This window comes from Ammospiza nelsoni, chromosome 19, assembly GCF_027579445.1.
Source record: "Ammospiza nelsoni isolate bAmmNel1 chromosome 19, bAmmNel1.pri, whole genome shotgun sequence".
Lineage (NCBI taxonomy): Eukaryota > Metazoa > Chordata > Aves > Passeriformes > Passerellidae > Ammospiza > Ammospiza nelsoni.
Window position 1 is genome coordinate 9762593 of NC_080651.1, and position 21778 is coordinate 9784370.

Sequence of the window (21778 nt, forward strand, 5' to 3'; positions counted from 1 at the left end):
CAGGAGGTAAGTTATGCTTCTCAATGGAAAATCAGTGGTCTGGTGTCATCAGAAGATCTTAAATGGGGTTTAAATGAACCCCTTAAATGAGCCTTGGAGTCCCTTAAGGCACAGCAAAGGCTGCTGTCAGTTATCAGGTATTCCTCGGTCAGGAAATCGCATCATTCCTGTGCACAGGGATGGATTTCAGTAACATCTGCATGAGTGGCTCACAGACCCCGAGACGGGCAGCTGCAGAAAGCAGAATATTTATGGAGATGCACATTTATTGTGGCATATGCAAATGGCCTGGCAGTGTGTCACCGTGCCGCGCTGTGGGCTCGGCAGGAAGCGCTGGAGACAAGGGAAGGGCTCCGGGCGATAATTCCTCCCTCTGTAGGCATCGATCCCGCATTATGTGTGCATCAGATGTTTTCAGGGTAATTAGCTCCCGCTCTCCTGGCAGCGATCCTGTGCGCCAGCAAAATGCTGCGCTGGAGTGGCTCCATAGATAGAGCTGTCCCCGTGCCGAGAATAGCTGGAACTTTTTATTAAGATGTTATCATCTCCCGGGAATTCAAACACGAGCGGAGCAATTTTGATATCAAGAATTTCTCCCGGTCTTATTGTCGTGTAATACCCGAGGAACAAAGCGTGTTAATGGGGGATCTGCCTGCAGTCAGGCTCATCCCTGCACGCAGCGCATCCCGAGCCTTTGTGAGCGGCGCAGAAAGAGCTGGAACGCTTTGAAATGCAGCTGCTGCTTCAGCTGCCCTCGTTAGAAGCGATTACCTGGGTGAGCCGCGCCCTTTTCATCATTCTCAGCACAGCAGCGGCTGCTGGATTCCAGATTCACGGGGAGAAGCCTTGCAGTGACAGGAGCCTGTTCATCGGTGCAGAGGGGTGACTCCCCTGAATCTGCACCGAATGTGTTTAATGGATTGATAATCTTTAAAAAATCCCTCATTGTGCAAGATTAGCACACTGACTTTGGGCATTCCCTTAAATCCTGCCCGTCCACAGCACGAACACATCTTCCTGAGGAGGAGCAGGGAAGGTCCCATTGAAACTCCTCAGCCTCAGAGTTCCAGGACCTGGGCTGAGGAGGAAGCCCAGCTGCTCCTGTGCCTGATTTGCACTCCCCCCTGCCCCGAGGATTCCATCCAATCCAGCAGCTCCAGTGGTGAATTGTATCCTGGCTCTGGGTGGCTCTGGGCTGCCTGATTCACTCCCGATAAATTGAGTGTATAAAATGCATTAAACTCCGGTTCAGCCCCCAGCAGATTTGGCTGTTCGCAGTGAAAGTCATCCTGGAGAGTGGTTGCCTGAAGAACTGATTAAAATATTTACAGGTTCATTTTCTCTGCGCTTCCGAGCGACCAAAACAAGGTGAGTCACTGCAGCCCCGCTGGCTCCAGGGCTGGGGGCGCTGATCCCTTCATCGGCTGAGAGGCAGCAGCTTCATGGCTCTCCTTCCCTGCACAGCCAAAACCAAACCAGCCCCTGCAGAGCCAAACCCCCAAACCCCCAAAGCAGTCCCTGCACACCCAAAGCAGTCCTGCACCCCCGAACCCCCAAAGCAGCCCCTGCGCCCCCAAACCCCCAAAGCAGCCCCTGCACGCCCAAACCAGCCCGGGCAGCCGTGTCCCTCCCCTCGGCTGGGAGCCGGCAGTTCCTTACAGCCCCAGGGCATTCCTGAGCGATTCCCTGGAATGCTGGAGCTCCCCGTTTGACAAGGGTCACCCTTCCAGCTCCCAGCCCACCCCCACGGCCCCCTGGCTTTGTGCTGCTCCTGGGAGAGTGCTTCTGCATTTCCAGAGGTGCCGCTGCTGCATTTCCATCCCAGAGGAACAGCTCCCATATCCTTTTCCCCTGTTTCTAGACAGAGACTCTTAATTTTTGGCTTGTTGTGTTTATATTCCACAGTTATCCTCAAAGAATGAAGCACCATCTCTGTTCTGCTTCAAATCCTTCGGCTGGATCAAGAGCCGGGAGCTCCTCTTTGGCTGTTGGAGGTGGGAATTCCAGGATTTGGCTCAGGTTTGTGTTGCACTGGCTGGAGCTGAGGCTGTTGTGACCAGAGCCCACGGGCTGGTTCTGGGTGGGATTGGATCCCCCAGACCCCCCCAGTGTCACCGTGTCCCTGCTCTCCAGCCAGGGGCACTTTCCAAAGTGTCCCTGAGCCACCTCACTGAGCTGGGGTGTCCCTGAGCCCTTGGAGCTGTGCGTGGGGACATCAGTGTCACCCTCAGGCACATCCTGGCCGAGAGCTGTCCCAGCAGAGGACTCTGTGTGTCCCCTCGCTGTGTTTTGGGAGGGATGTTGAGGTGTGTCCCCTCGCTGTGTTTTGGGAGGGATGTTGAGGTGTGTCCCCTCGCTGTGTTTTGGGGGAAGGGGTGTTGAGGTGTGTCCCTGCAGAGCCGTGACTCCTCAGCCAGGTGCTCTGGGGGCACAAACCCTGTCAGAGCAGGGTTTGCCCCCACACCCAGCCCGTCCTGGCCGTTTGCTGTGCCCAGCCTAGGGCAGTGCCCCCGGGCATTGCTGTCCTGGCCGAGACAGGAGGGAGCCCCAGGTCCTGCTGAGGTTCCTGCTGCACTCCAGCCCTTGGGGCTTGGCTCAAACTCTTGCTCTTGGGTTTTTCCATGGGCAAAAGTTGCTTCTACCAGGAACCACGGCTGCTCTGGCTCAGCGGGTTTTAGGGGGTTGTTGGGTGCTGAGCCTCACCCCCGCCACCCCGTGTCCCACCCGCGTGCCCCACGGAGCCTGGCGCCCTTACTGCCCGGGCCCCGCTCGGTCGGTGCCGATGCTGCGCTTTTGGGGCTGAAAGGAGCCGGGTGAAGCTGCGGGGGCAGGGGGCTGCAGGCGGGGGGCTCGGAGCGGAGGGAGCGGCGGGAGCGGCAGGAGCCCCCGCCCCGGCGGAGCGGAGAGAGCAGAGCAGGGGGAGCGACGGGAGCGGAGCGGAGGGAGCAGCGGGAGCCCCCGCCCCGGCGGAGCGGAGCCGTGGGTCGGTGCAGTGGGATCGGTGACAGCCCCCGCCCCGGCGGAGCGGAGGGAGCGGCGGGAGCAGCGCGGAGGGAGCGGTGCAAGCAGCGGGAGTCCCCGGCCCGGTGGAGCACGGCGCGCTGGCTGCGCATGGAGGGCAGCCGCGCTTCTCCCCGCTACGGCTCCATGGAATCCACCCGCTGGCCGCCGGCCGGCGCGGGGCCAGGTGAGCGCCGCGGCGCCGGTACCGGTACCGGCACCGCCCGAGCCCAACTTCCCCCGGCCCGGGTCCGGGACAATCCGGGCAGCCGAGCCCCGGCAGCTGGCGGGGAACCGGCGGCTTCATCCAGCAAACGGAGCCCGCCCGGGTCCCCGAGCGGCCATCGGGAGTGGGGATGGATGGATGGATGGATGGATGGATGGATGGATGGATGGATGGATGGATGGATGGATGGATGGATGGATGGAGTGCCTGGGGGACAGTAAGGACGGGAGGAAGTGGGCCTGGAGGGGAGGAAGGGTGGGTGCAGGGGGTGTCTGCAGGGACACACCGGGGCAGCACGGTCACATCTCGCTGCGTGCGCGGCCCTGGGCACGGCTGTGAGCGGGGCACGGGAGGGCTCGCCCTGTCCTTCACCGCCTTTGCCCCTCTCAGATCGGTCCCTGCAGCAGGACCGAGGTGAGGAGAGCGGGGACGCCAAGCGGGGGAATCGCCTTGAGCAGAGCCCTCGACCTTGGGCTGGAGGAAGGGTCGCAGCGCTGGGCTGGGCCAAGGGAGGCGCCTGCGATCCCTCTGCTCCACCGCCCCTCCGAGCCCTCCCCTTCCCTGCCCCTGTCTGCTCCCCCTCAGCCCCCTGCACCCAGCGGGCTCGGACAGACAGCTGGAGGGGCAGGGCAGGAGGGATCACCGGCTCCAGCATCCTGCTGGTACTGCCTGGGGGCTGTGAGGTGCCCGTGAAGCTGTTCAGCTCCTGGGAGAGCTGTGGAATATTTGGGTCCTTTCCCTTTGTGCCTTTCCTGGCAGTGTGTGTCCTCCCCTACACCTCCCGTGGGGCTCTGAGGGCTTCAGCAGCCCGTCCTCTGCTCCAGCAGCTGGGTGACATAGGGGTCAGGGACTGGACTCAGGGTGCTGGGTATGGGCAGGACGCTCCCCACGGGTGCCTGTGAGCAGGGCTATGGTGGCTGTGATTCTGCTGATTCAGAGCAGTTCTGTGAGCTCCCAGCTCCTGGGAAACTTGGAGTGGGTGAGGACCTTGGGACGGGTAAGAACAGCAATCCCTGTCTGCTGTTCGGGTGCTGCTCTGCTGCCTGCTCCCCACCAGGACAGCTCAGACTGAGCCTGAGCAGCACTGAGCCCTTGGAGCCTCTTGTCCTGCTGGAGTCAGGCTGAGTGTCCCCTGTCCCCGCTGCTGGCAGGAGCAGAGGGAATGCAAGGCTGAGCTGAGGCTTCTCGGGATGGTGCCCCCATGAAGGGCTCTGACCCTCCACAGGGGCTGACAATCGATTTCCCAACTCTAATCCTGAAGAGAATTGCCCAAAGCTCACCCTGCGCTGTTGGCTGCTGTGACTCATCCCAGCTGGCTGCTGCCTGCCCAAATGCTGTCCCCGAACCATCTGCAATGGAAGTCTCTGGCTGTTACACTCCTCGTTAGCTGAGGCCCCTCCCTGGGCTGATCAGAGCATCTCCAAATTTCTGTCCTTGCTTTGCCAGCCTGAAGTGGTGCCAGGCAGGATCCCTTTGGCTCTGGCACTGGGGTTTCTGTGTTTAGGGTTTGTGTAAGGTTTTCTGTGTGGCTGTGCTGCTCTGGGAGAGCTGTGGGAGCACAGGGACTCCTGGGCAATGTGGCCACACTTGGGGCCATCCTGTCTGTCCCCAGAGGGAGAACTGGATTGTGGGCTTGCTCCCAGCTTTAGTGACCACCCTGCCATGGGTGTCCCCTTCTCCATCCCAGGGTTTGTGGGTTAATTTTCCAGCAGTTCTCTCCTGGCACTGCCCTCCCTCTGCTTCTGCCCTGAATTCAGCAGCTCCAGGCACACAAAGGTCCTGTCAGAGCTTCTTGTCCAGCACCGCCTGCTTGGGGAGCAGTTCCTTGGAATTCCTGAGGGCTGCAGAGTGCCAGGACTGACCACAGCTCCTGAAGGCTCAGCCAAGGGCTGGCCCCCTCCAGCTGAGCCCTGCAGCCTTGGCTGGGCTGTGCTGTGACCTTCCCACTGTCCCCATGTCACAGCACACTCTGACCTGTTCAGTGTCCAGCATAAAGGTGACTTGGGAGCAGCGTGGGAGGGCAGGGCGGTGCCAGCCACGCCCGGTGGTGCCAGAACAAACCCAGAGCCCAGTCAGGAGCTTTCCTGCCCTTGTGGGCTCTGCCCAGGGGCTGGAATTACACCCCAGCCTCCGGCTGCAGGTGGGGGAAAGCAGCTCAGCCCTGCCTCCTTCTCCCATCCCAGCATTGTCACCTCCTTCAGTCCCAGCCCTGTCACCTCCTCCCGTCCCATCCCTGTCACCTCCTCCTGTCCCAGCGCTGCCTCCTCCCTTTGCCCGCCCTGCCGAGGATTCCCCTCTCGCAGCTGGCATGGCTGTGCCGATGCCATTCTGGGATTCTGGAGCTGCTCCAGCCCTGGCGCTGCCCCCGGGAAATTCCTGCTGGGAACCTCAGCGCAGTGATCGTTCCAGCAGGGATCAGAACCTCCCGGGTCATTCCCAGGCCAGGAGGGACCGTCCCTGTCCCCAGCCCCGCCCTGTGCCCCAGGCAAGCTGAGGTGTCCCCGGGCAGGTTGGGGTGCCCCTGGCGTGTCCCTGGGCACAGAGGCTGCAGGAACCCCGGGTTTGTGTATCTCTGTGTTTATTGACACAGAGGGGACACAGCAGCACAGCTTTTGGTGCCAGCTGTGCCACCCGCCCCTCCAGCTGTGCTGGTCCCTGCACATCTGGCAGCGTCTGCAGCGGGCCCCTGGGGCCGTCCCCAGCTGCTCAGCTGGGTGCAGCTGCAGCAAAACATCCCAGGCCAGAGGAGCTGTGGGGGAGCAGAGCCCCAGAGTGCTCGGGATGAAGGACCTCAGCATCCCGGTCCCCTAGCAACCGCACTCTGGTCCCTTAGCAACCGCACGGTGATGCTGTAGCAGGCACAGGCCGGTCCCTTGGCAACCGTCAGGAGGGGGGGAAGGGGAGAGCAGAGCTGGGCAGGAGCTGCTGGGGGCTCATCCAGCCTCACCCTGAGCCCCAACAGGAGCTGCTCATCCAGCCTCACCCTGCCCTGAACCCCAACAGGAGCTGCTGGGGGCTCATCCAGCCTCACCCTGAGCCCCAACAGGAGCTGCTCATCCAGCCTCACCCTGCCCTGAACCCCAACAGGAGCTGCTGGGGGCTCATCCAGCCTCACCCCGAACCCCAACAGGGACCAAGGGAAGAGTCACGCCCTGGCATCAGCCTCAGCCTGCCCTTCCTGCCCTGGCATCAGCCTCAGCCTGCCCTTCCTGCCTAGGGGCAGGGACACAACCTCTAAGAACCCTCATGGGTTTCCAAGCCAGAAACAGAAGAAAAGTCTTCCCCAAACCACACACATGGATCCAAACCATCGGATTTCCACAATAAACCTTCCCTGCTGGAAGTTTTGGAAATGTGTCCCACTCTGGGAATGATTTCCTGAGCAGTGTTTCATGATGGGGAGAGGACAGAGAGTGCAGAGAGTTTGCTCCTGTGCCTTGGAGTTTGATTCTTCCTGCCCTGTAACCCTCAGGATGCCCAGACCACACAGCTTGGCATCTCCCAGCATCCCTGCCTGGGCAATCCTGCTCCTGGAGCAGCTGTATTTCTGTGCTTTCCCCTCTTCCTGGGAGCAGCTGTATTTCTGTGCTTTCCCCTCTTCCTGGGAACAGCTGGATTTCTGTGCTTTCCCCTCTTCCTGGAGCAGCTGGATTTCTGTGCTTTCCCCTCTTCCTGGGAACAGCTGGATTTCTGTTCTTTCCCCTCTTCCTGCACAGGGAAAGTCCCAGGGCTGCAGGAAGGCAAAGCCTCAGAGGGGAGCTGTGTTCTGTAAGGGTCAGAGGAAGCAGACCCGCCCTGCAGGAGTTTTTAGAATGTTGTTTGGAATGTTGTCCCCCAGCCTGGCTCTGCCCCTGTCCCCAGCACCCCCGGGAATGTGGGGCTGGCTGGGATGTGACAAAGGTGCTGCTGCTGGCACTGGTGACAGGCTCAGGTGACAGGCTCAGAGTCATGTCTGAGCCAGCCCAGGCTGGGAGCTGGCCTGCAGCAAATCCTCAGCTATTCCCAAATCCTCAGCTATTCCCAAATCCTCAGCTATTCCCAAATCCTCAGCTGTTCCCAAATCCTCAGCTATTCCCAAATCCTCAGCTGTTCCCAAATCCTCAGCTATTCCCAAATCCTCAGCTGTTCCCAAATCCTCAGCTGCTCCCCAAACCCGGCTGGGAGTCCCTGTGGGATCCCCACAGCATCCAGAGGAATCCATGGGCCAGGCAGGAGCAGCGAGTGGGATTTGTGTGTGAGTCACAGCGGGGGAGGCCGGGCTGCTGGTCAGAGCCACGGCCAGAGGCGGATGGGCTTTCACCCTGTGCATCCTCTCAAACACGAATCACAGCCCCTTTATCCCACGTTTTGCTGTGAAGCTCCTGCCTCACCCTGAGCCGGTGACCCCCCCCCCTTCCCTGCCTCAGTTTCCCCAGGTGGGGGCTGGATGTGAGCTCAGCCCTGCAGAGGGTGGGGGAGCTGAACGGGGGCTCACCCCGGTGGCTGGGAGGGATGGGGGTGTCCAGCCAGCCTGTGATGAGGAGGAGCAGCAGCAGGAATTCACCCCGTGGCTCTCAGCTCTGAGCTTTGTGTGCCCGGGTTTGCTCCTGCTCAGCAGGAGGGTGCAGGGCAGGCTCAGCTCTCTGTGCTGGATGTGCCGGAGGTTTCTGTGCCTCTGGAAAAGGAAAGGGACATTCCTGCCCTCCCATCCAGCAGGTTGCAGCTCCCTTGGGCTGCTGCTGCTCGGGGAGAGGGGGACCCCAGGGAACGTGAGGCTCTGTCCCAGCACAGAGCCTGGCACGGGCCGGGAGCAGGGAACTGCTGCTGCTGCTGTTCCCGAGGCTGCCCCAGGGCCCCGCTGCTCTCCTGCTGCCTCAGGCTGCTCCTGTTCCCTGCTCCTTGTCCAGAGGACGAGATCGTGTCCATGGCCGACTCCACCACCACCGTGGATGACATCGAGGGGGAGCTCTTCAGGATCGAGCGGATCCGGGAGATCCTGGTGCGCCGGGAGTCGGAGCTGCGCTACATGTGAGTGTTTGTCCTTCTGTGCTGTGTGTCTGTCCATGTGTGTGCTGTGTGTCTGTCCTGTGTGCTACCTGTGTCTGTCCCTCTGTGTGCTGTGTGTCTGTCCTGTGTGCTACCTGTGTCTGTCCCTCTGTGTGCTGTGTCTGTCCCTTTGTGCTACCTGTGAGTGTCTGTCCCTCTGTGTGCCATGTGTCTGTCCCTTTGTGCTACCTGTGAGTGTCTGTCCCCCTGTGTGCTGTGTCTGTCCCTCTGTGTGCCATGTGTCTGTCCCTCTGTGTGCTGTGTCTGTTCCTTTGTGCTACCTGTGAGTGTCTGTCCCTCTGTGTGCTGTGTGTCTGTCCCTTTGTGCTACCTGTGAGTGTCTGTCCCTCTGTGTGCTGTGTCTGTCCCTCTGTGTGCCATGTGTCTGTCCCTTTGTGCTACCTGTGAGTGTCTGTCCCTCTGTGCTGTGTGTCTGTCCCTCTGCGCTACATGTGAGAGTCAGGTCAATCTGGGCAGTGGAAGCTTTGAGCTGCTTTCAGGCTCAGATTTGGAGCCTCTTTGGGGCACAGCTGCCCCTGAACTCGAGTTTGAAAAGGAGTTGTGGAAACATCAGAAGTGCAGCTCCTAAAGGCTTTCCATGGCAACAGCGCCTGATGCTCTCAGGTGCTGTCAGAGCTCCAGCTCTGGTGTTTCCTTAACCTTGGTTTGGTTTCTCCCTTGGAAAGCAAAGGTAAATCTGCTGCAGAAACCTCCTGGTGGGCTTGGCTGCCACAGTGATCCCGTGGGGCTGGGACAGGCCAGGAGTGCCTGGCTGGGACCTGGGGGAGTTGTGGGAGCTCTGGGGGAGCTGTGGGGGAACTGGGGGAGCTGTGGGAGATCTGGGGGAGCTCTGGGGGAGCTGTGGGAGCTCTGGGGGAGCTCTGGGGGAGCTGTGGGAGCTGTGGGAGCTCTGGGGGAGCTGTGGGGGAGCTGTGGGAGCTGTGGGAGCTCTGGGGGAGCTGTGGGGGAACTGGGGGAGCTGTGGGAGCTCTGAGGGAGCTCTGGGGGAGCTGTGGGAGCTCTGGGGGAGCTGTGGGAGCTGTGGGAGCTCTGGGGAAGCTGTGGGAGATCTGGGGTGGCTCTGTGACCTGGGGGAGCTCAGGCTCAGCTCTGCAGGGCCCAGGATGAGCCAGGGAAGGCTGAGGAGTTCCTGGGGCGCTGCTGCTGGAGAGGGGGAGCCCAGAGCTGGGCTCTGCAGCACAGCCTCAGAGGGGTGGGACGCAGGGGCTCCAAGGCCCTTTCTGGTCCCCAGCGGGACAGAAGGTGATGCTCAGGGTGGGTGGATGGACTGCAGGGCTCAGGGAGATGGAGAACTAGCAGGGTGAGCAGCTGAACAGGGCAGGGACCCCCATAATAACCAGAGTCTGCTCTCGTGGGCAATGTCAGATGAGCCATGCCAGCTCCTGGGTGTCCCTGCTCTGGGAACAACGGGGCACCAAACACTTCTCCTTCACAGGGCAGAAGGAAACGGCTGCGATTCTGTGGGAGCTGCAGCTCCACCCTGGTCCCTGAGGCTCTGAGGCTCCCTGGGACACCTGGCTCTGGCTGAGGCTGCCACAGGTGGCACCAGTAGGGGTGGAACCAATCCCAGCCCCAGAGGAGCCTCCTGGCTGCTCGTCCCTGCAACCCCTCCTGATTTTAATTGAAACCAGAATTTATTATCTTTTATTCTCCCTATCAGTGTCTCCAGAATTAATTTCCATTTAAATGCAACAATTATCCAGCTCTCATCTGAGTGTAATTTTCATTTCAATCAGTGTGTCCCCAGCAATCTCTGCTGTCCCTGTGGCCCCCTGGTGCTCTGCACACCCTCTCTGTTACGTTTCATGTTTCTACCTTTATTTAATTCTGCAGGAAGGTGGGATAAAAAAGATCTTTTTTTTTTTTTTTTTTTTTTTTTTTTTTTTTTTTTTTTTATGGCAGCAGCTTCCAATTCTTTTTGAATTTGCTCTTTGGGGATTATTTTCTGGGACCAGGAGAAACACAGCAGCCCTTGCCTGGTGGATGGGCCAGGTTTTGATAAGGCTTTGTTATCATTAGGATATTTAACTTTCTGTCTGCCAACAACCAGAGCCCCAACAAAAATCTGGGGTGAAGTGGGCTGCATTTCCCATGGGAAGGCAGGGAAATCTGGGATCCCACCACAGGCACTGCCTGGGTGCTGCTCGGGGGGTTTGAGCCTCTCCTGTGCCAGCTTTCCCCCTCAGAGGTCCCGTTTGTGTCCCTGCAGGATGGACGACATCCAGCTCTGCCAGGAGATCAGCCGGCTGAAAACAGAGCTCCAGAAACTGCTGGACCTGCCAGGTGAGGCTCTGGGGGTGCTCCCCGAGGCTGCTGGGATCCCTGGGGTACTGGAATCACTGGGGTGATGGGATCCCTCACATTGCTGGGATTCCCGAGGGTGCTGAAATCCCCAGTGTGATGGGATCCCCGGGGTGCTGGGATCCATGGGCTGATGGGATCCCTGACAATGCTGGGATCCATGGGCTGATGGGATCCCTGACAATGCTGGGATCCATGGGCTGATGGGATCCCTGACAATGCTGGGATCCCTGACAATGCTGGGATCCCTGAGGATGCTGCTCTCCCCAGGGTTTTGCACTCCTTGTCCCAGGGCAGGTGTTACAGGGGTGCTGGGCTCAGGCAGGGCCCAGCTGTGCCCAGCTGTGTCCCCAGCACCTCCTCTGTGCCGTGCCCAGCACACCCCAGAGGCCGGGGTGGCCCTGCCAGGTGCCACAGTGCCACGGTGCTGGCTGGGCCTGGCAGCCACAGAGTGGACACAGGCAGAGCCCAGGTGCTGCTCAATATTGGGGTGCTGCTCCCCCCAGTAAACCTGGCTCGGTGTGTGGATGGGGGCTCAGTGGGGAGGGGAGCATCCTGCCAGGAAAACGGGAGCTCCTTGCTCCACATCTCATGGGGGCTTTAATCCCAACTCCTTCCAGTCCATAAACCAAGCCTTTCCCTAAACCAAGCCTTTCCCTAAACCACGGCTCAGAGCAGAGATAAATTGGGGGTTTTTTTGCAGCTGGAGGAAATGAGCCTGGCTTTCCTTCATCTGCTTTGGGCTTTCATTTCGTGCCTTTTCAGTGCTCCCAGGCTCAGCTGAGAGCAGAAATTCTGCTTTTTGTTGTCTTTATGAGTTGACTCAGAGCAGTGTGTGCTGGAAAAAGCCTGCACACGCCTGTTGTGGTGAGACAGCCCCAGCAGCTGAGCTTTGGATAAAGGCAGGAACACGTCAGTGCTGCTCAGAGCCCGGCCAGGGCCACTGCGCCTTTGGTGACTCAGATGTCACCGTGATGGGCTCTGCCAGCAGCGGGAAGGGGCAGCGTCTGTCCGGGGGGACCTTAACCCTGACAGGTTCTGCCTCAGACTGCAGTTTGTTAATTAACGGCCAATAGCCGGTGTTAATGAACCCCGAATACCGATGTTAGTGAACTCCAAATACCGGTGTTAATGAACCCCAAATTGCCGGCGTAATGAACTCCAAATAGCGGTGTTAGTTAACCCTGAATACCGGTGTTAATGAACGCCAAATACTGGTGTTAATGACCCCAAAGAGCCGGTATTATTGAACCCCGAATAGCCGGTATTATTGAACCCCGAATAGCCGGTGTTAATGAACCCCAATACTGATGTTAGTGAACCCCAAATACCGGTATTAGTGACCCCAAATAGCGGTGTCAATGAACCCCAAATAGCGGTGTCAATGAACCCCAAATGCCGGTGTTAGTGAACCCCAAATAGCGGTGTCAATGAACCCCAAATGCCGGTGTTAGTGACCCCAAATAGCGGTGTTAATGAACCCCAAATGCCGGTGTTAGTGACCCAAATAGCGGTGTTAGTGACCCCAAATACCGGTGGTAGTGACCCCAAATAGCGGTGTTAATGAACCCCAAACAGCGGTGCTTGGGTCTGATGCCGTGGGGGTGGCCCTGTCCCAGCCGGCAGTGCGGGATGCTCAGAGACAGCGCCCAGGTGACTCTGCACTGATTCAGGCGGTGGGAGAGCCCAGGAGAGCCCAGGGAGAGCCCCGGGAGAGCCCCAGGAGAGCTGTCACATCCAGCAAGGGCAGCTGGGACGAGATTCCTCTCGTTGAGCAGCCCAAGCCTGGATCCAGCCGCTCCCTTGGGTTGGCTTTGCCCCCATGCTTGGAGCTGAGCAGAGCAGGACTGGCCTTGGAGGGTGGGATGGCCCCTGTGGGGTGTGAAATGTGCTCCCCATGGGATGTGAAATGTGCTCCCCGTGGGATGTGAAATGTGCTCCCCGTGCTGCAGAGAACCAGAAATCCAACGAGGAGAAGCAGAGGGAAGAGGAGCTGGTGCAGCAGATCCACAAGCTGGTGGAGACGCGGGATTTCCTGGTGGATGATGTGGAGTTTGAAAGGCTCAGGTAGCTGTTGTCACCTGCTGCTCGCGCTGGGGACTCTGCAATCCATCCCCTGAGCTGGGTCCTGCCTTCCCAGGGCTCCTGGGGCCCTGCTGCTCCTTTCCCAGCAGTAACCGAGTGCTTTGCCGCAGGGAAAGGGAAGAGGACAAGGAAATGGCCGAGTTCCTGCAGAGCAAGCTCTCCAAAAGCTGCCTCCAGAGAGCGAGTGAGTGCAGATGTGTTCATTGCCTGCACTGACCCTCCCTGGGGTCTGTCCCCTTCCCAGGCACTCTGCCCCCAAGGGTTCCCTGCCTGCGGCTGCCTCACCTGGGGGAGGGTGGGCAAGGGGCAGGGGGTGCTGCTGATTGAGGTCCCAGCGTGGGAACACCTGGAACTGGAGCAGATGTTGGGCACTGATTTCCCTCCTGGCATTTCCCACATGGCCCCCGAGAACGGGGTTGGAGGGGTTTCTTGGAGCTGCCAGCCTTCATCTCCCCTGGAACACCGGCCCCACCCCGGGTGGGTGCAGATGGGCACCACTCCTCTGATGACAGCCACCCCTTCCCTGTGCTCTGCCACCTCCCCAGGGTGATGGGAGGCACTCCCAGCCCTGGGGACACCCAGAGCCCCAGGGCAGGGCCATGGAGGTGCAGGAGCTCCTGCCTCAGGGTCAGCAGCAGCCTCAGAGCAGCTGTGAGCAGCAGCCCCTGCTGTGCCCTGTCCCTGTCCCCAGGCACAGCAGTGGCCCTGGGCTGTCCTGTCCCCAGGCAGAGCAGCAGCCCCTGCTGTCCCTGTGCCTGTCCCCAGACACAGCTGGGTTCCTGTTCCTGCAGCTCCTGTCCCAGAGAAGAAGATGACATCGAGGGGACAGCAAACCTCGGCTCCCTATGTGACCAAGACAGGGCTGGCCCTGCTCAGGGGGTGCTGTGGCTTCACCTGCTCCATCATGTAGGGCACTGCCAGCGCCTGGCACAGGACACGGCCGTGGTAGGGGCATGTCCTGGGGACACGGGACGGGCAGGAGGGGCTTCCTTGGAGCTGATCCTGTCCTGGAGCTGATCCTGTCTTGGGGCTGATCCTGTCCTGGGGCTGATCCTGTCCTGGGGCTGATCCCAGCCTGGGGCTGATCCTGTCCTGGGGCTGATCCCAGCCTGGGGCTGATCCTGTCCTGGGGCTGATCCCAGCCTGGAGCTGATCCTGTCTTGGGGCTGATCCTGTCCTGGGGCTGATCCCAGCCTTGAGCCAATCCCATCCTGGGCTGCTCCAGAGACTCTCCAGGGCTGCTGTACTTGGCCCACAGGGATTTGCTTTGTTCCACACAGACCAAAGGCTCCTGTCTGTCCTGCCTTCCCAGGCCTCATTGGGACAGTGAGTGACCCAGCCAGAGAGTTTGGTTGGGCTGAGGGGAGCCAGAGGGCCAGGAGAGCCCTGGGTTCCAAACCTGCCCCTCTGGAGGCAGCCTGGGCTGGAGGCAGTGCTGGAGGATGGGCAGGCTCTGTCTGTGTGTCCCCCTGAGGATAGGCAGGCTGTGTCTGTGTGTCCCCCTGAGATGGGCAGGCTGTGTCTGTGTGTCCCCCCGTGGCCCTGAGGCTGCTCCCTGGGCACACAGAAGTGCTGGGAGGGCTGGGAGAGGAGCCCAGCCCATGGAGAGACACAGCTTCATGTGCATCCACCTCAACCCCAACCAATAAATGTCTGCTGGAAGCTCTGTGGGTGTTTTCCCTCCTGGCACCACCTCAGGAGATGGCTCAGCTGTGGCACAGCAGGGTGGGCAAGGGTTGTGTGCCCAGCAGGGTGGGCAGAGAGGAGCAGAACCTAACCCTGAACAGCTGGGCTGCACTTGGGAGCTCCTGGAATGCCCAGAGCAGCTCCTGCTGCTGCAGCAAGAGCCCAACCCTCCCATTGCTGGCTCTGACCCACACTCAGTGTCCTCACCAGCCCCTGGGGACAGCCCTATCCCCATCCATCCATCCATCCATCCATCCATCCATCCATCCATCCATCCATCCATCCATCCATCCATCCATCCATCCATCCATCCATCCATCCACCCCTCACAGGGCAGGGACAGCCGTGTCCCCATCCATCTGTCACAGGGCAGAGCTGCTCCTGTCCCATGAGCTCCTGCCCACCACCGAGAGGGTGGCACCCCTGTGGGTGACAGGGTGGCCGTGGCCGTGAGTCACCTCTCGGGGGGGTGTGGATGGCCTCTGGAAATGTCACAGCTGACATGAGATGGACAGACACAGAGGCCCTGCATGCTCTGTGCTCCGGGATGAGCCAGGAGCTGATTTTCCAGAGCAGGAGCAGCTCCTGGTGGCCCTGCCAGTGTCTGTGAGGCCTCTGGGACCCTGAGAGCCATGCAGGGCTCACTGCCTCCTGCTTTTCTCTCTTCTGCTGCTGAGTATCTGGGCTCACAGAAAAGCAGGGAAGATCAGCAGGAAATGAAGAGATGCTTTAAACATTTGCTATTTCTTTAGTCTGCAATTTCTGCAGGTTCTCTCGTCCTCTCCTGTCCCTGCCCACCCTGCTGCTGCCTCGCTGGCAGGGCAGGCTCTCACAGAGCTCGGCCACGCTCCTTCATGTCCTCTGTGAAGTCCTGGAGGTCGTGGATGAACTGCCGGATCTGGGTGGGACAGGGACAGGGCAGGGTCAGGCAGCAGTGGGGGCAGGAGGCAGAAGGGAGCCCGTCCCTCCTGCAGGGCAGGTGTCCCCAAGCTAAGTGGCAGGACAGGAAGGCACCAGAGTGTGCCTCTGTGGGGGAATGGAACCAAATCCTGGCCATGGCTGGACCTGCATCCCTGAACCCTGTATCCCCACACCCCCATATCCCCACATCCCTGCATTCCTGCATCCCCTGTCCCTGCATCCCTGAACCCCTGCACCCTGAACCCTGTATCCCCACATCCCCATATCTCCACATCCCTGCATTCCTGCATCCCCTCTCCCTGCATCCCTGCATCCCTGAACCCTGTATCCCCACATCCCCATATCCCCACATCCCTGCATTCCTGCATCCCCTGTCCCTGCATCCCCAAACCACTCTATCCCCATATCCCTGCATTCCTGCATCCCTCTCCCTGCATCCCTGAACACCTGCACCCCTGAACCCTATATCCCCACATCCCCATATCTCCACATCCCTGCATTCCTGCGTCCCCTGTACCTGCACCCCCATATCCCCGCATCCCCACATCCCTGCACCCACGAACCCCTGGGTCCCCAAACCCTTGCACCCCAGCATCCCCTATACCTGCATCCCCACATCCCTGCATTCCTGCATCCCCTATACCTGCATCCCCACATCCCTGCACCCCCGTATACCTGCACCCCAGTATCTCTGCACCCCTGTCCATGCCTGGTCCCCACTCCCCTGCTCAGAGGGACAGGTTTGCCCGCTGTCCCCACCATTCCTGCCAGGGTCCCCAGGGGAGGAGGGGACTGTGCTGGGCCTGGGGGCTCCCCTTGCCCTGGGGGAGCCATTCCTGCTGTGTGTCCTGGCCAGGATGGAGCTGTGCTGGGGCTGTGCTGGGGTCAGTGCTGGGGCTGTGCTGGGGCTGTCCCTGGGGCTGTGCTGGGCTGTGCTGGGCTGTGCTGGGGCTGTGCTGGGGCTGTGCTGGGGTCAGTGCTGGGGCTGTCCCTGGGGCTGTGCTGGGCTGTGCTGGGGCTGTGCTGGGCTGTGCTGGGGCTGTGCTGGGGCTGTGCTGGGGCTGTGCTGGGCTGTCCCTGGGGCTGTGCTGGGGCTGTGCTGGGCTGTGCTGGGGCTGTCCCTGGGGCTGTGCTGGGGCTGTGCTAGGGTCAGTGCTGGGTCTGTCCCTGGGGCTGTGCTGGGCTGTGCTGGGATCAGTGCTGAGCTGCCTCTGGGGCTGTGCTGAGTCTGTCCCACGTTACCATGTCCAGCTGCCGGTGGCTGTCCCCAGCTGCCACCCTGCCCTGCGGCTGCAGCCGGGTGCTGGCGGTGTGGAACAGGCCGTGGATGGCCATGGTGAGGGACCTCAGCTCCACGGCCTTCCTGGCTTGCCTGTCCTGCACCTTGGCCCAGCGCTCCTCCTGGGGACACGAGACACGTCCCAGCAGGGTGGCCTCAGCCCCAGGACCCCGCTGGGGACCCCAAATTCAGCCTCATCCAGGCTGGGAAGGACCTGGTGGGCTGGGGCTGGTCCAGCCTGGCGTGCTGGGAGCAGAGCAGAGCCAGGAGCCAGCCTGGCTGTGCTGCCCACCCTGCAGTGCCCACCCTGGCACACCCTCCCTGCCAGCCCTTCAGCACTGCCATTGTCACCTCCCTTGGTGACAAATCTGCCCCCACCCAGGCTGTCATCCTCCTCCTGCAGCCCTAGGATGGGATGGGATGGGATCCATGGGATGGGATGGGATGGGATGGGATGGGATGGGATGGGATGGGATGGGATGGGGATGGGGATGGGGATGGGGATGGGATGGGATGGGATGGGGATGGGATGGGAATGGGGATGGGGATGGGGATGGGGATGGGATGGGGATGGGATGGGATGGGGATGGGATGGGGTGGGATGGGGATGGGATGGGGATGGGATCCATGGGATGGGGATGGGATAGGATGGGATGGGATCCATGGGATGGGATCCATGGGATGGGACGGGGTACCTCCTCCCACCCCAAACTGCTGCTGGCCCTGCCATGAGCCCCTGGCTGCAGGAGGAGCCAACCCTGCCCCTCCAGCCCCCCCTGGGCACCCCTCAGCTCCTTACCCACTGCTGGATGTCACTCTGAGCCTGGTCAAAGGATTCCTTGAGCTGCACCAGGTCGTTCCTGCACTGGAGCATCTCAGCTTCCTTCTCTGCCCTGAGCTGCTGCTGCAGGCCCTTGCCCTGCTCCATCAGCTGCCGGTGCCACCACTGGGACTGCAGCAGGTCCTTGCGGGTCCTCAGCAGGGCCTTGTAGTAGCTGATGATGTCATCAATGTCACGGAACTGCAGCACAGGTCCTGGGGTCAGGGACACGCTGTCCTGTCCTGCCCGGGGTCAGGGACACCCTGCCCTGCCCTGCTGAGGATCAGTGACATCCTGTCCAGCCATCCCTGGGGTCAGGGACACTCTGTCCTGTCCCGCCATCCCTGGGGTCAGGGACACCCTGCCCTACCTTCACCTGTCCTGGTTCTCCTCTCCTGACCCTGTGGCCCACCTTGGTTTCTAGGGAGCCCCTCCCAGCCCACCTGGAGTCTCTGGGTTTGGTCAGGGGCTGATTTCCCTGGCCTTGCCTCCTCCCTCTGGCTCAAACCCTGAGCCACACCCAAGCTCACCTGTGAATTATCCACCACATCCTCCAGGTACCTCTTGAACGGAGAGTACTTCAGCAATTTTTTGGAGAGTTTCTGGTGCTTTTTCCTCAGGTCATCCAGTTCCCTCCTCGCCCTCAGGAGCTCACTCTCCTTTTTCGAATTCTCCTCTTTCTCTTGTTTGGCTTTCTTCAGAGCCTGGGTTCTCAGCCTTTCATTCTCCTGGGGAGCAGCACCCACAGCCAGAGGGGGAGGGAGGCACGGGATGGAGGAGCTGGGTCACTCAGGAGAGCCTCCAGGGAGGAAAGCCCAGCACTGGGGACCACTCCCCGCGCTGTCCCTGTGCCACCCCCCTGGCACTGTCCCTGTGCCACCTCCCGGCACTGTCCCTGTGCCATCCCCCGTCACTGTGCCTGTGCCATCCCCCGTCACTGTCCCTGTGCCACCCCCCCGGCACTGTCCCTGTGCCACCCCCCATCACTGTCCCTGTGCCACCCCCCTGGCACTGCCCCTGAGCCACCCGTGTCACTGTCCCTGTGCCACCTTCCGGCACTGTCCCTGTGCCACCCCCCTGGCACTGTCCCTGAGCCACCCGCATCACTGTCCCTGTGCCACCGCCCGTCACTGTCCCTGTGCCACCTCCTGGCACTGTCCCTGTGCCACCGCCCGTCACTGTCCCTGTGCCACCCCCTGGCACTGCCCCTGTGCCACCTCCCTGGCACTGTCCCTGTGCCACCGCCCGTCACTGTCCCTGTGCCATCCCCCGGCACTGTCCCTGTGCCACCTCCCGGCACTGTCCCTGGGCCACTCTCCTCCCTGTCCCTGGGCCACCCCCTGGCACTGTCCCTTTGGCTGGGGCAGCACCTGGGCCGGGCTGTGCAGTTCAGACAATGCCTCTCCCACCAGGGCACAAGTCCCTGCTCCCCACAGCTCAGGGGAGCCTTGGCCTTGGCGGGGAGTGCTGAGTCAAGGCTCCTCCCAGGGGAGAGAAGTCAGTGAGCAGGGGCAGTGTGCCAGGTGTGCCAGTAGTATCAGGTGTGCCAGGTGTGCTACATATTCCACGTGTTCCAGGTGTGCCAGGTGTATCAGGTGTGCTACATGTTCCAGGTGTATGAGGTGTGCCAGGAGCATGATGTATGCCAGGTGTGCCAGTTGTGCCAGTTGTACCTTCACAGTGGCCCCAGATGTCACCACGTGGGCTTTCAGCTGGGCCCTCCTGGCGTGCAGGTCCCTCCACTGCTCAGCGAGGGTCCTCATCCTCTCCGCAAAGGCCTGGCAGCACCAGAGCTGGGGTGACACGGCTGCCACAGCCAGAGCCACCCCCGCCTGTCCTGCCACCCTGCAAAGCCCCCCAGGCACATCCCAGCCTCCTCACCTCCTCTGTCTCCTCCACAACCTTCTCCATCTGCCGCACCTCCTTCATCTTCTTCAGCACACAGATGAAGGAGTTGGTGGAGTCCTCCTCGGCTGCCCGCAGCTCCCTGCCACGCATGTCCCCAGCTCACACGGCATCCTGGCAGGCTGCTCCGGAGCTGGGCTGTGTCCTGGGGGCAGGCAGGACCCCAGCCCCACCTCGGGACCCCCAGCCGCACCTCAGAACCTCCAGCCCCACCTCGGGACCCCCAGCCCTCCCTGCAGGGACCCCCAGAATAGCCGGGGCAAGGGAGGGGGTAACAGGGCAGGGACAGGAGCAGGTGAGGGGTGGGAGCAGGGAAGGGATGGGAGCTTGGCACGGCAGGGAAGGGATGGGAGCTTGGCACGGCAGGGAAGGAGCCATGGAGACACGGGGGGAGGCTGGAGGAGCCCTGACCTGAGCAGGGACAGGAGCCTGTCCTTGTACTGCCCCCGGTAATAGCTCAGGTCCTCGTGGGCCATGGCTGCGGCCACTGCACGTCCTGGTCCTGCTGCTGGTCCTGCTCCTGGCCCGGCCTCGGGGCAGCCCGGGGGCTGCTGTGCACTGCTCGGGCCCTGGGGCTGCTCCAGTGCTCCAGGACAAGCCCTGTGGCTACTCAGTCCCAGAGAGAGCCACTGGGGCTCCTGCAACCATTGTGAGAGCTCCAGTGCCACTCCGGGCACTGTGACAGCTCCACAGACACCTGCACCCTTTGTGACAGCTCCAGGGGCTCCTCTGCCCATTGTGACAGCTCCTGTGAATCAGGGGAACTGACCACTGGTATCAGGGGGACTGACCACTGTATCCAGGACCTGGAATTTTTTCATTCCCTTCTCTTCTTCACTCATCTTTTCTGCTTCTTCCTCTGCCCAGATTTGTCCCTTGTGCCCTGTGCTGCCCTGGGGGTCTCTCAGGGTCCCGGCAGCCCCTGCCCCTGTCCCAGAGCCCCAGCCCCTTTCCCAAAGCCCAGCTGGAGCCCAGGGAGGGCCGAGCACTGCCCTGCCCAGGGGGGACAGGGGGGCACTGGGGCGTCACTGGGGGGACACCGGGGACACAGGGGCTCCGGGTCCCGCTGGCACGGAAGGGCTCCGAGCCCGGCCCGGCCGGGGCTCCCGCAGCAATCCCGGGGCTCCCGCAGCAATCCCGGGCAGCTGGGGACATCTCCTGGCCGTGCGATGGAGCAGCGCTGCTGGAAAATCACCCGAGCAGAGCCCGCAGCTCCTCTGCCCGGCCGCGGCACCGCGGGCACTGCGCTCCGGCTTGTCTGAAAGAAAAATAGGAAAAAAGCCCCTTTTTGGCTAAAAGTGACTGAACCGCACTTGTTTTAAATCACAACATCTCCCTTAACCACCCCGAGCACCAAAGCAGAGCCTGCCTGCTGCTCCTGGGCACATTTAATTTCATATTTCATTTAATTTCATTTCAAGTCTGAATTTCCTCTTGACCCCCTCAAAACACAGCCCACACTCAGATTTCCAGGTGAATAGCCCTTCTGTCAAACACCAGGCTCTTCTTTCCACCCCTCTCCCTGTTTCTGTGCAAGATTCCCTACAAATGTGAGTGGCACCCAGAGAGTCCCCATTGCTGGCTGCTCTCCCCACCCTGCCTTGGGAATGCAGTGACACCCTGGGGATTCTGCCCCACTGCAGCCCCTGCTCCAACAGCCTGCACAGACCCTCCCAAGGAGAAACAGGGGCAGAAGCCACTGAAATTGTCATTAAATCCCCACTAAAGGAAATGGAGCTGGCCCTGCTCGAGGGGGACACACAAACAGCCCAACCCTGCCCTGGGCATTCCATGGGCTCCTTAATTGGGCTGGAGGGGCAGGAATGCTGTCCCCAGGCAGGGAGAGTCCTGCAGCAGTTGTCACTTGGGATCAGCCCCAGGAGCATTAAAGCCCAGCCCTGCAGCCCAGAAACAGCTTCAGAGCAGCTTTCACAGGATGTGGAGCTCCCTGAGTGCTGAGCACAGTAAAGTAGCTTAATTCCAGGGCAAAGCTCCAGCCCCAGGCCTGCCCAGCAAACATGTGATCAGTGGTGCAGGAAGGTTAATGAAAGGAAGGGCTGCTGGCAACAGCAGGGCCTGGGCACCGTGGGCTGTCACATCAGGCCTGGATTAGATGTGGAAAAGCAGCACCAGCCAGGCAAGTGTCAGCGCTCAGCCCCATCAAACCCCAGGTGCTGATTGTTCTAATGCAGGGCAGAGCTGAGTGTCAGCCCCAGGCACATTCCAGGGGGGCTCTGCCACCCCCAGGAGCCCAAAGCTGGGCCAGGATCCGCCAGGATTGCAGAGGGACCCCGAGCTGGGAATGGCAGCTGAGCCCTGCAGAGCCTGGGGCTCCGTGCCTGGCACCAGCTCCTGCCAGCACCTGCCAGCACCTGCCAGGATCCTTCCAAGATCCTGCCAAGATTCTTCTGAGATCCTTCCCAGATCCTTCCAGGATCCTTCTGAGATCCTGCCAAGGTTCTTCTGAGATCCCCCCAAGATCCCTCCAAATTCCTTCCAAGCTCTCCCC

The 21778-nt window shown here is 60.9% G+C and overlaps 2 protein-coding genes across 2 annotated transcripts; one reads left to right on the forward strand and one right to left on the reverse strand.

The window, feature by feature from the left end:
* The first annotated feature begins 2998 nt into the window (after positions 1-2998).
* On the forward strand, positions 2999-13568 carry LOC132082009 (bMERB domain-containing protein 1-like). Its single transcript, XM_059486033.1, has 6 exons — positions 2999-3187; positions 8113-8233; positions 10482-10555; positions 12526-12640; positions 12769-12842; positions 13450-13568. The coding sequence occupies exons 1-6, from the start codon at positions 3112-3114 to the stop codon at positions 13566-13568; spliced, it is 579 nt and encodes a 192-aa protein (XP_059342016.1). The 5' UTR covers positions 2999-3111.
* A 1605-nt stretch (positions 13569-15173) lies between these two features.
* CCDC42 (coiled-coil domain containing 42) lies at positions 15174-19745 on the reverse strand. The gene is made up of 8 exons (XM_059486110.1): positions 19681-19745; positions 19443-19502; positions 19246-19351; positions 19038-19157; positions 17895-18092; positions 17344-17565; positions 16508-16666; positions 15174-15242 (listed from the first exon to the last, which is right to left on the reverse strand). The coding sequence occupies exons 1-8, from the start codon at positions 19743-19745 to the stop codon at positions 15174-15176; spliced, it is 999 nt and encodes a 332-aa protein (XP_059342093.1).
* Between the last annotated feature and the right edge of the window lie 2033 nt (positions 19746-21778).

Bases quoted from the DNA above. Each gene is read 5' to 3' on its own strand.
- CCDC42 (XM_059486110.1), bottom strand. From the start codon at position 19,745: ATGGCCCACGAGGACCTGAGCTATTACCGGGGGCAGTACAAGGACAGG. The intron at 19,503-19,680 runs GTCAGGGCTCCT...GGGTCCCTGCAG, and splicing joins AGGCTCCTGTCCCTGCTCAG to GGAGGGCTGGGGGTCCCGAG. The intron at 16,667-17,343 runs GTAAGGAGCTGA...TCGTGTCCCCAG, and splicing joins AGAGTGACATCCAGCAGTGG to GAGGAGCGCTGGGCCAAGGT.
- LOC132082009 (XM_059486033.1), top strand. From the start codon at position 3,112: ATGGAGGGCAGCCGCGCTTCTCCCCGCTACGGCTCCATGGAATCCACC. The intron at 3,188-8,112 runs GTGAGCGCCGCG...CTCCTTGTCCAG, and splicing joins GCCGGCCGGCGCGGGGCCAG to AGGACGAGATCGTGTCCATG. The intron at 10,556-12,525 runs GTGAGGCTCTGG...CCCGTGCTGCAG, and splicing joins GAAACTGCTGGACCTGCCAG to AGAACCAGAAATCCAACGAG.